Consider the following 18519-nt stretch of genomic DNA (forward strand, 5'->3'; position numbering starts at 1 on the left):
GCATCCCAGAGCCTGTGCTACACAAACTTTTGTGCTTAAATAGTATACACATTTTGTTTTTGTTTTTTTTTTAAAATGGCCGATCGTTTTGTTAGATAAGACCCCTCTTCCTCAGCTGAGATCATTTAGAGTCCTTTGAAGCTGCATTTAAACTACATTTTGGAAGGTTAAAGTCGGGGCACCAATGAAGTCCATTATATGGAGAAAAATCCTAAAATGCTTTCCTCAAAAACCATCATTTGTTTATGATTGAAGACAGAAAGACATGAAAATCTTGGATGACAAGGGGGTGAGTAAATTATTTGGAAATTATTGTTCTGGAAGTAGACTTCTCCTTTAAATGAAATTAAAGAACTTCATTTCACTGATAATTTACTCCCATCTCATCCAAGACACTCATGTCTTTCTTTCTTTCAGTCGCAAAGAAATTAAGGTTTTTGAGGAAAACATTCCAGGATTTCTCTCTATATAGTGGACATCAATGGAGGCCTACAATTTAAAGCTCCAAATTGCAGTTTCAGTTTATCTTCAAAGAGCTCTACACAATCCCAGCTGAGGAATAGGGGGTCTTATGTAACAAAATGATTGATCATTTTCTTTAAAAAAAAAAATATTTTTACATTTAACCACAAATGTTTGTCTTGTACTAGCTCTGCAATGCACAGAAGCTGCATTGAAACTGCAGTTTGGAACTTCAAACTGATCTGATTGTAGTCAGTGGGTAACTTTTTCACATTAGTGCTTGAAATAGTGCTGCTTGAGAATACATACCAGTCAAAACACCTGAAAATATTGATCAAAAACTAACCTTGTTGCCACATAAGATTAAATATATAACAGCAGAAAATTTTAATAATTTAGTTACTGCAACTAGGCAAAGTGAGTAAAAAGCACTATTCCATACATTTAGACACACATATCAACACATATCACCTCCTGGAGCTCAAGTAATTGAGCTCCAGGAGGATAAACCCATTTGGATATTCAGAGGAGCTCAGCTCTGTTGGGCTCAGTCCTAAATTAACCCATGCTTATACAAAGTGCAAACATAGAAAACACCAACTGTCATGACAAATTTTTGATATTGGTCCACAAAGTCTAACTTGTGATGCAGCCTTCAATCTTAAATCACACTGTTTGTTCATTTAGGCCAGAGGAAAACTGGCCCTCCCCATATGAGCCTGGTTTCTCTAAAGTTTTTTCTTCTCCACTACTGTCACCTGAGTTTGTGCTGCTTGCCATTGTGTCCTGCTCAGTTGTGGTTCAAAAAACCAAGTAATATTCTGAAATGAACAATTATGCTGAACTAACACTGCAGGATAAGAAAAGCTTTAAACGGGTCATCGGATGCCCATTTTCCACAAGTTGATATGATTCTTTAGGGTCTTAAAGAAAAGTCTATGATATACTTTGGTTCAAAATTCTCAATGGTAGTGTAAAACACCCTTTTTACCTTGCCAAAATCAGCTCTGCAAAAATCATCCTGTTTGCATCCGAGGACCCCTTTAACCGAACTGAACACTATTTCTGCCTTCATACTTGAGCTTCATAACTAATGGACTTTACAATTAACATAAACTGATCTAATAATAATAATAATAATAATAATAATAATAATAATAATAATAATAATAATAATAATAATAATAATAATTATTATTATTATTATTATTATTATCATCATTATCAAAATGACATTCAATTTTGACATTTGTGACTTTTGACAAATGTGATTGTGTACAATCAGATTTGGACCACATTCAGCTGTGGTGTGAACGTGGCTTTAATTTCACACAGATACGCATTTTCTGTATCTGTTTCTGTTTCTGTATGTAGTTTCTTTCCAGAATGTGTTTGCAAATGACGTTTCAGGTCTCTTTTATATGTGAAGCTCTTCTCACACTGTGGACATGAGAAAGGTTTCTCTCCAGTGTGAAGTCTTGTGTGAATCTGAAGGTTTATGTTCTGACTGAAACTCTTTCCACAATGAGTGCAGGTGAAAGGTTTGTCTCCAGTGTGAAGCCTTGAGTGAATCTGAAGGTTTACGTTCTGACTGAAACTCTTTCCACAGTCAGTGCAGGTGAAAGGTTTCTCTCCAGTGTGGATTCTCATGTGAACCTTAAGGTTTCCTTTAAGTCTGAAACTCTTTCCACAGTCATGGCACGTGAAAGATGTTTCTCGAGAATGAACTTTTTCATGCCAGTGTAGGCGTCTCTTTTCTGGGAATCTCTGTCCACACTGATGACAATTAAAACGGTTCTCTCTTGAATGAAGCCTCATGTGGCTAGTAAGGTTGGTTTCACGTGTAAAACATTTTCCACACTGAGCACACACGAAAGGCTTCTCACCTGTGTGAGTTTTCATGTGAGCCGTAAGATTTCCTTTTTGTGAGAAGTTCTTTCCACACAGTTTACAGATGTAAGGACTCTCTTCAGCGTGAGCTTTCATGTGCGAATCAAGAGTCGATTTATGTCTAAAACATTTTCCACACTGATCACATGGAAATGACTTGTCTCCAGTGTGAACGACCATGTGAATTTTAAGAGATCCTTTGCGTGAGAAGCTCTTCCCACACAGTTTGCAGGTAAAAGGCTTCTCTCCAGTGTGAATGATCATGTGGGAATCAAGGTGTGTTTTATGTATGAAGCTCTTCCCACACAGATTGCAGGTAAAAGGCTTCTCTCCAGTGTGGCATTTTATGTGGCGTTTGAGATTTTCTTTACGCAAGAAACTCTTTCCACACTGTTGGCATATGAAAGGTTTCTCTCCAGTGTGAACTTTCATGTGGTTTTTAAGGATATAGTTTTGATTGAAACTCTTTCCACATTGATCGCAGGTGAAGTAACTGTTAGATTTGTTCTTCTGAACCTTTTTTCGTGATGCAGTTGTTTCAGACTGTATGGCTGTTTCCACAGTCATGACATCACGTCTCTCATTTTGATGTTTCTCTTCTGTCATTTTCAGTTCTTGCCTCTCTTCCTTCAGTGCCGTCAGGTCTAAAGCAAAATAATACAAAAACAACTTAGTTTAATGGCTTAAGGCAACATACCTCAAAACCAAGATAAAAGTATTAAAACATCAAAACCAATATTTTCCAACTAAACTGGGTTATTATAGACCAGTCACTCCTGAACTTAGGAACCCACTGCTCTGCTCCTTTTGATTATCTCCCTTATTTGACAAACTGATTCAGATCACCAGCTCATTAGGAGAAAGCTCCATGAACTTAGTGTATTAGATAAGGGGACCAAAATGTGCAGGACCAGGACTGAAAACCACTGTTATAAACCAGTCCTGAATCTGCTATTTATGTTTCAAAATTTATTTAAACTTGTCGATAAGAACTAGAATGGTTTAGGCCTCTTATATCTATCTAACTGCTAATACTTTGTGTAAACAAAAAGACATTTCATCAAACACAAGTATGGAGTGCATCAGGGCTCAGTATTAGGTCCTCTGCTTTTCTCCTAGAATAGGAGACTATATGCTGAATTTGAGGGACATTTTCATTAGAACTCCTCATATGTTATGTCAATGATACATTATCACATTTCGAACACGGTATTAAGTATTAAGAATGACATTGTTTTTTGTACATTTTATTTGTAACGTTATTAATAAAAACTGTGTTGTTCAATTAATGTTTCTGTGTTTTGCTTTGGTACCTAAATTGGTACTGAAAACCATGGATTTCACTGGTATTGATACTGAATACTGAAATTTTGATACCGTGACAACTCTGCTTCTAGCTATTTGGGGTTAGGAGGAACCAATAAATATAATAACCAGATATTATCTTTGAACATGAGGCTCTTTTTGAAAAAAAGAACAAAAAAAAAAAAAAAAAAAAAAAAAAAGGGGTCCACATGTGTGGACACTCGGTGTGTAGCAGCTCGCTTCAGTTACACTTCCATATAAAACAACATTTGTACGTTGCCTGAACAAAAAACTAAGTTTTGAATCATTGTGTTTTTGTCACAAACATCAGTATTCCTTTTTATTTGTTGCCAAATTAACTATGACAGAGAGTCAATGGGGAAAACACAAACCCAGAAGAACACAGAGACAGTGTGTTAAACTTTCAGAACAAATCAAGGTGATTCAAAACATCAATCCTTCACAAGAAATACAGAAGAACGTCTACGTGCTGAAGATCTGTACCACAAACAGTGGAGGGAGGAGGAAAATCCTTCTCTGTTGGACGATTACACCGGTCCACACCAGTTTAACGAGGATGACCATCACCCAACAGCCCATTTACAGGCTTCTAGATTTGAAAAATGAATAAATGACAATGACCCAAAGGAACCACCATCGTTCTAATAATTGTAGTTATTCTTCTAAACAGAATAATTCCAAATACAGATGAGATATAAGCCCGTGAGCCATCAGGGCATGTGATGAAAATCTAAGGAGATGGCAGAACACTGAACATGTTCCAGAAATTAGAGTTTTTTTTAAACAGTCAGTACAAAAAAACAAAAAAAAGATAGGTGGGTTTCTAACGACAGAAATGTCAGATCGCTGCCAATGCAGAAATTTGACACACACCCAGTAACACACAATGATTACTTTCCACAACGAAAGTTTAAAAGATTCAACAAACATCAAAACAACAAAAAAAAGAATATGCTTCAACACAATAATGTCAGAGAGAGAGAAACTGACTTTGATGTAGATGATGAGTATGAATATGAGACATTCATCCAGGAAGAGGATGAAATATTCAACTCAGAACCACCCATAAATAAAAGGTTACCAAAAAACAAACAAAAAAAAAAACAAACACACACTGACTACTTTCAAGAGACTCACACAATTACTGATGCATACCATCAAACCTGCAATTCCAAATGAAAAGGTCCAACAACTCCTAGAAAAGGAATACATAATACTGGTTGTATACCACACAACTTACTGTAGAATAACATTACGAGACTTTGATTAAACAAACACAATGGGAAATTACAGTACATACAGATCGTGCTGATTGGTTCCATGCGTTCAAGGTAGCAACCAGTTGTGCCAATAAAAACTTTGGCAAGACAATTGAGCCTGATGTGTTCAAGAGGGTTGAGGCATTGTTTACTGCAGAGGCCTGTGAGGAATGAGATGGAATGAGGAATGAGAGACGAGACAAAAAAAGATGCTCGGTCGGCCACAGTGGACACATCCCAATCGAAGACAGGCTCGAGAACCAAACACAAACAACACACCAGTGATTAGACCTAAGAAGGGCGTACATGTGCATGTTCAAATTCAAACCTCGCCCAAAGGTGTTGAAAGATCTGATGATAGAAACACGACCACTCCCCCCACACAGGGGAGATGACAACTTGATGACAACTTCCCACCCTTGGAGCCTCCTCCAGCAATTCAACCCACAGCAGTTTGTCCATCTAAACCTATAGCACAGACGATACCTCATATAATATTCAGAGTTACTGATTGACACTAATGAACTGCAGACGAATATTGTAGAGCTGCAACCCACACGAAATGGTCCCTCTAAACTACTGGACAGTGAAACAGAACAGACATTACTTCAAACAAAGAAAGACACAGAGAATAACTGAGAAAGACACCTGTCCATCACTCTCTAGTTTTTTTTAACTGACAAATCTGAGGAGTACAAATGTTACGTCCTTGCGTTGTGTTAATGTTCCCCTAGTCTCTCTCGCTTTTCTTTTTACTTTCGTTTTCACAGTGCCTTACCATTGGTGCACACCGCTCACCTGGTTCCTGTGTTCCCGTGACGTCATTGACCAGCCCTCCAATCTCATCAGAGCCCCACCACTCGCGAGGTTCTAGATACCTTGACTTCGTTCTGTGTCATCCTGTGTTATAGTAAATTTGCGTAGCCTGTGTGTTTATCATTGTATACATCTCACTTGTCCATTGTTCATTACTCCATTCGTTTACCTCTCGTTCCCGAGGAGAAAGTAAGAAAGTCACGCAAAATACATTGTGCACAAGTTGTCTTTTGTGTTTTCTTGTTTGTTTACTTTGTATATATTTGTATGGTTAATCCATATTTCTACCTTTGTTACTGTAAATATTTTCCCTACTTTGCACTTTGTGTAAATAAACACCCATTCGCAGTACTGATTGTATCCGGCCTCACTCCTCACCTGGTGTGTTACGTGTTTGCAGATGCGTCTTTCTCCCCAATTTAATGTTACTCCCCTTTTCCCCTTGACTGACCACCTAGGGTCATAACGCCAAACAATACCATTTCTCAGTATATTCAGTAGACTCTATCAGAGCACCATTTCCTTCAACGGAGATGGGAATAAAACAAACAAAACAGAGGAACAGATAGACAGTTGCACCATAAACGCCACTCAAACAAGCACCACAAATCCCTATGACACCCAGTACACTGCAAAATCCTGGTTCGGTGGGCAGGCCCTGTAGGCACATCAGTACAGTAAGGAAACAATTTGACTGTAGTCTGAATCTGAAAAAGTAGTATATTGTCATAGGAGACTCAAATGTCTCAAGGATTCCAGCCTTCAGTATCTCAGAGCTCCAGATCGATAGCTTCCCGGAGCCAAATTTCAACACGCTGGGAACTCGGTGTAAAAAGCTACCATCGCTCTGGAGTCTAAGATACTGATCATGTCCTTTGGAATCAACAATAGTGCACAGAGACGCAGATTGTCCACTCATAAAAAAAAAAATTCAGAGGGCCTACAAAATGGCATGAACTTGCCTGACACATACTGAGATTTACATGCCCATAATTAACTTCTCTAACACCCTCCCAGTGGAAGAACAACTGCATTTGAAGGCAGTCAATGGTTATATCAGGGACAATTTGAAAAACTGCTCAGTTTAAAGTGGAAAATGACAATACATTGGAGCACAGCCACAGCCAGGGTGATGCTTAAGCACTGGATTCAGTCCTTAAACTTTCAGGGACCATCAACCCCATAGATGGTATCGATAAACTGATCAACTTACAAATCTACCACAGGAGAATCAAATTAGAGACATTTATTGAGGATAAGAAAAACCAAAAGAAAAAGCTCCCATTTACACATGGCTCAGAGTGGTCTCCAGCACTGTCCAGTTTGTCCAGTTTACGCTTATGAACACCTTAACTTTGGCATATTAGAACCTTCCTAGGCGTGAAAAGAAAGCAGACAGGGAGTTACAAAATGATTATCAGATAGTGATTAAGCCAGCTGACAAAGGAAATGCCGTAGTATTAATGAACAGAGAAGATTATTTATGGGAGGGACATAGACAGCTGAAGGTGCAAGAGAACTACAACCCCTTTAAGGAGCCCATATACCCACAGACCATGGACGAAATTAAGGAAATTTTGGAAGAGATGTGTGAAAAGAGAATCATCAGTGGTAAACAAAAAAATAAATAAAATAATATACTTATTAGGATCAGGTACCCTGAGACAAAGAAGATTCTTACATCCTACCTAAGATTCACAAAGATTAGGAAAGTTGGAGTGTACCACACAAGATACTGCCAGGTAGACCAACTGTATCGGACTGCGAAAGCGAATTGTATTACACATTTGAATGTATAGAACAATTCTTGCACCCGACTTCAACAAGACACGGTAGTTATTTAAAGGACACATACAATTTCATCCAGAACACCAAAGTGATGATCCCCACTGATGCTTTTTTCTTCACAATAGATATAGTGTTTTTATACAAATATTGAAACCCAGGCAGGCATTGTTGGCGGTATGAGAATGCATGAATAAATTCCCAGACATTAAGAGACCAGACGAATATATACTCATATTGCTAGAAATAAACCTCATGAAAAATTATTTTGAATTAAAATCTGAATTTCACCTTCAAACTAAAGGCACAGCAATGGGGAAGAAATTCGCAGCCTCGTATGCAAACATTTTCATGGCTGACTGGGAACACTCAGCTCTATTCTCTTTTCATCTGAAGCCTTTTGCGTATTTCCGTTTCCTCTACGGCATGTGTTGTATAAGGAGGACTTTTTAGCTTTCACCAACATCAGAGCTCTATAAAAATTTAATTTAAAATCGATTCCCACCAAATTAACTTTCTGGATGTGGTGACGTTACAAGGGGCCCAGATTTGTAGAACAGGGCCACTTGGACTACAAGGTATTTTTCAAACTTACTGACACTCACTGTTTGCTCCACCAGGTGAGCTTTCATACGAAACCCATTTTCTGTGGTATCTTGAAATCACAGATATTAAGATATCACAGGATCTACTCAGCTGTGAAAATCTTATTTATAGCACTCAAGAAGAGAGGATATTTGAGAACATACCTAAGGAGAGGTTCGAGATCATTCAGAGAGTTTGTCATTAATCTCACAAAAGTAACACAGACCAGCAATAAAACTATTTACTTGGTGGCACATTACTCACAACAAAGTATTGAAGGAATAAAAACCTGTTAGACACTTTAGTTCACAGCAAGATTAGGACTCCTCAGCCTCAGACAAGATCAAGCTCTTTAAGGTATATTGTAACGCTATGTTGGGTCCAAAACAAAATTTACAAAACAGGTTTTCGGGGTACAAAGGAATTGGTCCCTTCAAGTCTCCAACTGTGTCTACCTGATTTATTGTCAAAAGTGTTACAAGCATTATGCTGGACAAACAAAAAGAATTGAGTCTTAGTGTATACCAACATTTATACAACATGCGCAATAAAATTGAGAAAAGAGGGTATTTGGTGAGACACATCTTAAGAAATGGACTTCCTGCTCTGAAGGTCACGGGCCTACAGGCCAACCCATTTTGGACGCTTTGAGAAAGTCTCAAAGAGAGGCAGTGGATCAAGCGTCTTGATTCACTGCACCCCAGAGATCTTAATGAAGTGTAAACATGATCATACTGACACTAGACAATTCATAATTTTAACCACGAACCCACCCCAAACCTACCCCCTAAGGTCACAGAACACTCACAGATACACCCCGAAATAACTGACACCTACCAGTTACACACATAATTCAAACAGTCCTAGACCACACACACACACGTCTGGTTTATTATCCTTGTGGGGACTCTCCATAGGTGCAATGGTTTGTATACTCTCCACACTGTATTTTCTATCCCCTTACCCTAAACCTAACCCTTACAGAAAACTTTCTGCATTTTTACTTTCTCAAAAAATCTCATTCTGTATGTTTTATAAGCTTTTGTACCCATGGGGACCTCAAGCCAGTCCCCACAATGTCAAAAATTTCAGGTTTTACTATCCTTGTGGGGACATTTGGTCCCCACAATGTAGCAAAAACAAGTACACACACACACACACACACACACACACTAGTACATTTTCTGTAGGTCTGGAAATTCAATAAAACATATTTATAGACAAAATATTACTACATATAACTACATGTAGAAAGAGCAAAAGGCTCAATACAGACATTAAAAGGGCAGACAGTCTAATGATGAATTTCACAAAATGGTACTGGAGGTCAATAGGTCATGGGAATACACCTACTCATAATTAAATCATCATATAAGAAACAAACTAGTCCAAAACTTCAACTACCCCAAACTAAGAAATGTTCTTTTTGACTGTAGGAACAGTTGGTCACACTCGGAGTGCCTGTTTCCATTCAACTGGTATTTCCCGATAAAACTGTGTGCATTATGACATCATTCCTAAAAAAAACAAATTGCCACGTAAGTTTTGGTATATCACAGAAGATGCCCTTGAGCTGTTTCCATTCATAATTTCACTTATTGAGCAAATTACATAGGCTAGTAGCCTGTTCTTCATCCATTTAAAGCTAAACTTTATTATAGGCCTACATAAAGTAATTATTATTGACAAGTGTCGTTTTTTTTGTTTGTTTGTTTTTTTTTTACTTAACTAGGCCTATAGACTATTTAGATACTTCAGCATCAAGCAATATTCTACAGGTGCAGTTGTATTATCATTTTTCTGATTAACTTTTATTAGACTTTATTGGAAAAAGCAATGCTCATTTCGGTTATTTTATTTTTCCTAACTGACAACCAACAGTCGTTAAACCATTATTAACCGTTAACAGACGAGAGTATGTTAAAATGCTATTAAATTACATGGCTGTGACACATTAAAAATACCTAAATTTGTTTTCCAGGGATTAAATTTATACACGCAAAAAACAGCATAAACAAAATAATATGAGGATTCACAAAGCCACATCACGCACCTACTGCGCTTCTGCAAACATCTAAATAAATGTTCTAAATAGAAGTTTCTAAATAATTAATAAATTAACAAAACAAAAGAAAAATGCAACACAAAGCAGCCTATATGCAGATATTTTTGACCAGGACAGGCTTACAAAACATTTTTTACTATGCTGGTTGAAAGTCTCTTCACATCCTGATAGCAATGATTAAGTTAAGTGGTCTGAATGTATTTATTTGGGATGTCACAATTCTCAATATAATAAATCGAACCGTTCGACATCCACGGTTCAATATGCGCTTGTGAATTGTAGTTTTTCAGTTTTAAACTGAAATAACATTTCCTTGTTTTATTTCTCTCAGAATTTACTGTATGTTTGCCTGCGATTTCACATGCTAAATTGAGGAACAAGCATGTTCACTCACTCACTCACTCACTCAGAGGTGCCTGGCGAATTTTTTTTTTTTTTTTTTTTTTAAGATTTTGGCAAATAAAATCAGACCTAAATGCACAACAGTAAGAAGGGGTAGACATAACACCACACACACAAAACACACACACACACACACACACACACACACACACACAGAGAGAGAGAGAGAGAGAGAGAGAGAGAGAGAGAGAGAGAGAGAGAGAGAGAGGGAAAATGGCAGATAAAAGAAAGATGAAAGACCGCTAACCATTTGCACTCTGAGAAAATTTACTGTTAGATCAGTGGTTCTCAACCTTTTTTGGGCCAGCGCCCCCCTACCCATTATCCAGGTCCCTCACCGCCCCCCATCAAATAAATCGTAGTCAAATCGTCCTCACTGAATATTAAAGTTGATTATTTTTATTTTGTGTTTATAATGAGGACTGTTATTATACTTACAGTAATTCAAATGTTTGGGGTCATTATGATTTTTAGGAAATTACTTTATTTCAAGGATGCATTGAATTGATTAATATTTTAAAATAAGCGTAATAACATTAATAGTTAAACAGAGTTTTTAAGCATGTTGGTGGTTTTCATTGCTCCAGCTTCAGTGTTGTTGAGATGCGGATATATCTTGTTGCCCGAAGTTTAAAAAGACTAAATAAAAATGACACCGTCGACATTGTTATTTTGGTGAGTAAATACCACATTTACTCATGCAAATGGAATAAATGTAAACCCTACTTTACTATATTTCATAGATTTTGTGAGAATATTTCAAAGTTTACTTAAAAAAAACTAAGTACAACTCTAATTCTAGAAAAGTTGGGACATCTTGTAAAATGATAAAATCTGTGATTTGTTCATTCTATTTAACTTTTATTTAATTGACAAAAGTACAAAGAAAAGATTTCCAAAGTTTTCACTGACCAACTTAAATGTATTTTGTAAATATAAGCATATTTATTTATAAAATATTTATTTATTTGAAGTATGCATCCCACTCCAAAAAAGTTGGGACAGAGGCAAAATAAAAGTGAAAAGGCTATAGAATAACCAAATAAACTACTTTGAAACACAGCAAGCAGGTGAATTGGTAATGGTGAGGGTGTCATGTTTGGCTATAAATGGAGCTTCTCAGTCTTCACAAGCAAAGCTGGATCATGGCTCAAATTTTTTTATATTAACAAAATAAAACTAAAGTTGGCCAGTGAAAACATTGGATTTTTTTCTTTGTACTTAAGTCAATTAAATAAAGGCTAAAGAGAACAGATTACATATTCTTAATTTTATGGCATTTCACAAAATGCCCCAACTTTTAATTGGGGTTGTAGAAAGATGGGAAACATATGCTCCTCATTTTCAAAATAGTGACTATTTTAGTGCTGTCCTGATTTTTATATTTGTTATAGAAAATTAAATTTCAAATCTTGCTTTTTTTGTCAGTGTGTTGTGTCAGCTATAATAATAATAATAATAACAACAACAACAATAATAATAATAATAATAATAATAATAATAATAATAAATGTTTCTTAAACAACAATCAGCATAATTTCTGAAAGATCATGTGACACTGAAAGCTGTAATAATATACTGTAGCTTAGCATGAGAAGAAAACACATTTTAAAATATATTCAAAGAAAGTTTTTTTTTTTTTTTCAAATGGTAGATTTACTGTTTTTACTGTAAGCTACAAATGCAACCCTTTTTATGAACCCATTAACAAATCATACTGACCTTTTTTAATGGTAGTGTACATTATAATCTATATTTTATTTATAATATATAGGCCCGTTTTGAAAGCATGTATCTTAACCCCCAAGACAGTTCATACATAATTTTATTATTTTTTTGATGTCATTAAATGGCACATGACATTCATTACATTTTTGATTTACCATTTGAAGTATCATTATCATTAGAAGCAAAAAAAGGAGCAAAAAAGCCACGTGGATATAAATTAGGCTATAATTGTGAGCTTTGAATAAACTCTTTAGAAATTTGGTATTAAAACCAACCGCAGCCAATCAGCAAACAAAAAGTATTAATATTAATTTTTCTAAACAAGAAAAAACATCTCTTGCTTTATCGTGTCTGAATGCTTGCTATTGTTTTGACGCAGCAGCTGCGCTACAGAAAGTCAAGCAAACGCTAATGTACTGAAGTCGTTGCTAAGGAAATGATACACCGTCAAGTCTAGGAGCGGGAGATTTGGTGTAAACCAGCAGCGAACACCACTACTACACAGGCCGCGAACAGCGTGACATAGATCCCGTTATAATCAGTCGTTCAGTAACAACTGAGCGTGAGCGCTACAATTAACGGATGCGGCGTTCTATTTCTGCCTGCGGGATTCCACGTGCCTGCGCTACCGACAAGTTGAAAAATAGATACAGAAAGTGCGTTTTGATGTATCCAGTAAAGAGAGCGTTAGGATGTGGCAGACCATTTTCTTTTGCAAGTTTCAGCTTATACATCTTTGGTGTAAACTCGTCTTGACCAAACGCCCCCCAGGAACAGCTCAACGCCCCCCTTTCAGAAATATTGCTTTCAGCGCCCCCCGATGCTGTCCGAACGCCCCCGTTGAGAAACACTATGTTAGATGAAAGAATTGCAGCGGTATTTTGAAATCATCTCACAGTTAGGATATAAATGTGGCTCTCTGAGTCCTGCACACAGCTCATTCTGTGGCAGCACCACGGCCAAACAATACAGTCTTGAGGGGACCCTGGATCAAGGTGACAGTAAAGAAGGGCCGGAGAACACTGAACCAGATTATCTCGAGGACTTTACTACTGACACAGAAGATGAAACTGAGTTTGAAGAGGATTAACCAGGAATCTGAAAAGGAGGATTATGAGGAAGATGGCCATACAGATGACATCTATCAAAAAAATCCTATTCCACCTCAACAGAGGCCAGGAAGAGCTCCAGCAGCAAGGATCATGAAACTCACACCAGGACCGACTAGGTATGCGTGTTCTCGCATCGAGGACATAAAGTCTGCTTTTTTTTATAATTTTTTCCTGTGTCAATCCAGAACATCTTGATTGAGATGACAAATTTGGAAGGTGAGCGAGTGTATGGTGACGGCTGGAATGATGTAGACTGGAGAGAGACTCAAGCTTTTATTGGCTTGATTCTTATCGCTTTTTATCGTTTATCGCTCACATAATGAGCCTTGACAAGTCTGTGGGATGATGAAACTGGTCATTCAATTTTTCTGGCCTCATGTCCCTGAAGAAATTAAAGATACAGTCAAGAGTTGTCCGATTTGACAACAAAGACACAAGAGCAGGTCGACGTGAGACTGACAAGCTGGCTGCAATCCGTGACGTCTGGGATATGTGGGTTGAGCGTCTTGCTCTGATGTACAACCCTGGGCCAAACGTAACTGTAGATGAGTGCCTGATTCTTTTCAGAGGACGATGTGCTTTCAAGCAATACATGCCCTGCAAACCTGCCAAGTACGGAATCAAGATCTGGGCTGCATGTGATTCCAGAACAAGTTGTGCTTGGAAATGCAGGTGTACACAGGGAAGCCCCAAGATGGACGGCCTGAAAGGAAAAAAAAAAAAATCAGGGGATGCGTGTGGTCCTTGACTTGACCACTGGTCTTCAGGGACACAAAATCACTTGTGACAATTTTTTTTTTTACATCACATGCCCTTGGCCAGGATCTGCTAAAGAAACAGCTGACAATGGTTGGGACAATAAGAAGAAAAAAGCCTGAGCTTTCCACCTGCTCTTCTTTCAACAAAACGCAGAGATCGCTTTTCCTGTCTTTGCCTTCAGTGACACACAGTGTCTTGTGTCTTATTGTCCCAAAAAAGGCAAAAATGTGCTGCTGATGAGCACCTGCCACAAAGAGGCCAAAATAAGTGACAGGGAGGACAAGAAGCCTCACGTTATCTTGGATTACAATTATTGCGAAGGAGAATTTGACAATATTGATAAGGTATTTTCAAATTTAACATTTATATGCATTATTTGCTAAATTTATCATACATTTCTTTTGTCAGTGAATGTACTAATTTGTGTCTTTGTAATATTGCAATGATTGCAACCTACAGCTGCAAGAGAAATCTCCACAAGAACACCTATATATGTGGTCATTTCACCTTCTTTCTTTAACTACAATTCCTAAAGTTTTTCCAAAAACCTGGAGATGGCAGTATTCTATCCCTAACACATAAGACAATGTCCAAATGTCCAATGTCAGTTACACAGACTGCAGCTGGTCTTGACAACTCAAAATTCAGATTTTCCCTGAAGTCACTGAAGTCGCAAGGTATTTGCAGGAGATAGCCCTCGATCTGCACACCTGGTGGTGGGATAATCAGACTCAATTCCAATGTTGAAAGTTGCCAGACAAATATGACTACATGCGCTATGAGCACTCCCTCAGAGTGTGTATTCAGTGTGGCTGGCAAACCTGTCACTCCTTAAAGATCCTCACCGAAACCAGACAAATTGAACATGTTTGTTTTCCTGGCATGAAACATGAAGACCGAAAAATAAAGCAGCAGGACTTGCTGAATCACTTAAGTAGCCCAGTAGTTGTACAACAGCTAGGCATGTTGAGATGGTCTGTGTTACTACAGGGTTCGACAATAAGGAGTGCCCAATGGCCCAGGGCCAGCGTGAAAGACGCTCGGGACAGTTTACGAATACGTCACTGGGCCACTGCCGCGTCGTGTAAAATTTTGTTGTCATATAAGCTTTTTTATTAAAATAAAAGATAAAATGAGTCAAAAAACAATGATAACTGCAACTATTTAATTTTTTTTGTGGTAGGGGCCAGCAGAAAAAAATCATTAGCGTTGAGTCCTGTACAATATATAGTAATAAAAATCATTCAGTTCTGTCATACGGTACGATTAAAAACTGAACGTGTCTCCACAATGCAGTGTGCTGAACAATTGCATCAGAGAACTGCGGCAGGAGTCTGATTTAATTTATCACATGAAAGTGAGAGGAAATGACTGTGTTTATATAAATAGACTCACCAGAACTAAGCAAAATTAGTTGGGGCATGTTGAGCTCAGCTTGTTCTTTCTGGAGCTTTCTGAGGTTGTTCTTTTAATAATCTGTTGTTCAAAGAATGGTTTACAAACAAAGACAAAAACTGTTCCATGATTCCTATTAAACTCAAAAGATAATTGAATTTTTTTTAATTTGCAGTTTCAATAATAAAGATGACTGCAACAACAACAACAACAAAACAACATCATGAGGACAGAACAATACATCTACATACCATTTATACATACACTTTTTATTAATCTGTGTTAATGTTAGTGAATAAAAATACAGTTGTTCATTGTTTGTTTGTGTTGTCTTTGATGTTACGTCACCTAGTGGTGTCTGAGTAGGTTTGAGATGGGGGGTGATGACATCATCGTTTCACAAAATATACGGATTGCCTGTGCACACGAAAACACAAGGGTGTCGTTGTCAGATTTATTCACTCTGGTACCCTGTTTCAAATAAATGGCACTTTCAGGCTCCCAATATCTGGATGAAATGCCAATACAATACAAATTTTTTTCGTATACAGCTAAACACGTTGCTGTATGGACAGACCCTTAAAAATATTGTTTTATTTTTGCTTATACTTTTTTGTCAACCGTCAAAACAAACAGCAATATTTTGTTCATTTTTTTCTCCTGTTTTTGCTATAATTGATACAAAAACAACATTATGTGGTCAATCTGTGAATATGACGTGTGATTGACTGGAACACTGGACTTAGGTCTCAAATGCAGCATAAAAGCAGTGCTGTCTCTTTAAAATCTGTTGTACATGGCGTGGATCTGACACAAATCTGATTTCCTTTCAGTTCTTTATGGTCTTTTAGAACTTTTTAGTTTATTTATGGTTGTTTATTAAGTCACTCAACAAAAACAGTAAGTGTAAAAACAGTAACCCACTCCATGTCAAATAAAACCATGACATTCCTCAAGAACATCCTTCATTTCTGTACAGCTGGACATTTTTATAAGGATCAAATGAGTGAGTTCAGCTTTGAGAATGAAAACTAACCTGTTTGTTCCTCAATTTCTTCATGTTTGACTCTGAATGCTTCTTCTATCCTCACGTCTTCACTCTCCTCTTTAATAAATGCCATCTTTATAACAGTGTCACACGGATCTCAGTTGCTTCACCAGGAGTTCTTCTGTGTTTGGACACTTAGTCCTGTTTAAGATAAAATTAATTAAGAAAAACAAAAATAAATGCAAACTAAAAATCAGAGGTAGAGTCTTAAATCAGCTCCCTAGTTACTGCAATGCCAAGTGAGTCAGTCAGAGTAATAGTTGACCTGATTAGACCAAAAAAAAAACAAAAAAAACAAAACAAACAATAATAAATTATTAATACAAAAATTAATAATAATTAATAATAAAATTAATAATAATAATGATAATGATAATGATGATGATGATGATAATGATAATGATAATAATAAAAATAAAATGTTACATTTGGTAATGGATTAGGGTTGCTAACTTCCCATATAATACAGAATTGTCCCGTATTTAAAACATCAAAGCAGCATTCCGTATGAAATCCATATGGAACACAGTTTGTCCCATATTTGCAGGTATACGCCATAGCCAACAAACACAGAACTCTCCCCAATGGTTCCCATTTAATTATTTTTGGGAACCAAATAAGAACATTCCAGGAACATTCCCTGTAGTTTATTTTTAGTTTTATTTTCATTAACCATGTAAAATAATTAAAATGTTGCAGATGCAGTTTCTGAGCGATGACCAGCACAGTTGTTTTTCATAAACAAACAGAATTTCAAGTCTAAAATAAGCTTTTAATAAAGTGTAGAAATTAAAGCAGTAAAAATGCATTACAATGATCAGATAAATCCAATTTTATAGCTAAAATATTAAGCTGCGGTTAAGCATAGTGTGAAAAACATATCATAAACACGTGTGGAACAGTACAAATAATTTGAGCATCCTATATTTTCTTATAAAGAATCACAATTGTCCCTTATTTTCCTTTTCTGAAGTTGGCAACCCTAATTGTATTTATTATTATTGGTTGTTGTTATCATCATCATCATCATCATCCATTCATTTAATACTTATTATATTTAATAAATGAGGTTTTAGCCAAAAAAAAAAAAATTGCTACTGATCTGTAAAGATTGTCATTGCACTTTTGTGTTTGCTGCATTTGTGTTTGATGACTGATGCCTGAATCATTCTGTGAAGCAATTGATTTAATTAACTCGTTTCATAGAGCTCCGTTTGTCTCAACACCACCTGCCAGTGATCGGACTCGTCTTTGAGGGAAATTAATTGATTCACTGTGAGACGCACCGTTTCTGTTACTCATTTGTGAGTGCTGCTTACTCATAAAATAACATTTATTAAACGTCAAACAAAGTAACACAGTGTTTAATTAATAAATAATTAAGCCGTTTTACATTGCTTGTAAAAACCACGAAATTGCATGAACGGGTCGCATTTAAACACTTTAAACGCTTAAAAACACAAACCTTTCTTCAGTCGAATCACAACAGATGCAGGAGAGCGGCGCAACCTTATGACGTCGCACCACAAGACCAAAATAAAAGTCCCGTCATCACGCTGCTGTCTATTCAAATGCAAGTTTAATTCCATAGGAGTTCAGAGTTGATTTCTTGATGAATTACATATTTAAACAAATGTTGTCCAATGTGAGATTCTGTCTATAATATAACAACAACAACAACAACAACAACAACAACACAACAACAACAACAACAACAACAACAACAACAACAACAATAATAATAATAATAATAATAATCATATGGCACATAAAAAGCACTAAAAAAAATTAAAATAAAATAAACTCACTTTCACTTTCTCTGCTATCTTCTTTAATCCTCACTTCCTCCTCCTAAACTGTTCTCAACACGTGATGCTAACAGTGCTA

The 18519-nt window shown here is 36.8% G+C and overlaps 1 protein-coding gene across 4 annotated transcripts; it reads right to left on the minus strand.

Moving 5' to 3' along the window:
* Positions 1–235: 235 nt before the first annotated feature.
* Positions 236–18180, minus strand: LOC127161428 (gastrula zinc finger protein XlCGF57.1). Of its 4 annotated transcripts, none has more exons than XM_051104199.1 (4): positions 16621–16768; positions 15933–16001; positions 15585–15665; positions 236–2996 (listed from the first exon to the last, which is right to left on the minus strand). In XM_051104199.1, exons 3-4 carry the CDS (start codon positions 15610–15612, stop codon positions 1744–1746), a joined length of 1281 nt encoding a protein of 426 aa, XP_050960156.1. In that variant the 5' UTR covers positions 15613–15665; positions 15933–16001; positions 16621–16768; the 3' UTR covers positions 236–1743. The 4 variants fall into 4 exon arrangements, 3 of the variants coding, with proteins under 3 accessions (XP_050960156.1, XP_050960155.1, XP_050960157.1); XR_007827041.1 differs by lacking the exon at positions 236–2996 and adding an exon at positions 12399–14133; XM_051104198.1 differs by lacking the exons at positions 15585–15665; positions 15933–16001 and adding an exon at positions 18098–18180 and having other exon boundaries at positions 16621–16773.
* Between the last annotated feature and the right edge of the window lie 339 nt (positions 18181–18519).

Source organism: Labeo rohita, unplaced genomic scaffold, assembly GCF_022985175.1.
Source record: "Labeo rohita strain BAU-BD-2019 unplaced genomic scaffold, IGBB_LRoh.1.0 scaffold_65, whole genome shotgun sequence".
Taxonomy (NCBI): Eukaryota; Metazoa; Chordata; class Actinopteri; order Cypriniformes; family Cyprinidae; genus Labeo; species Labeo rohita.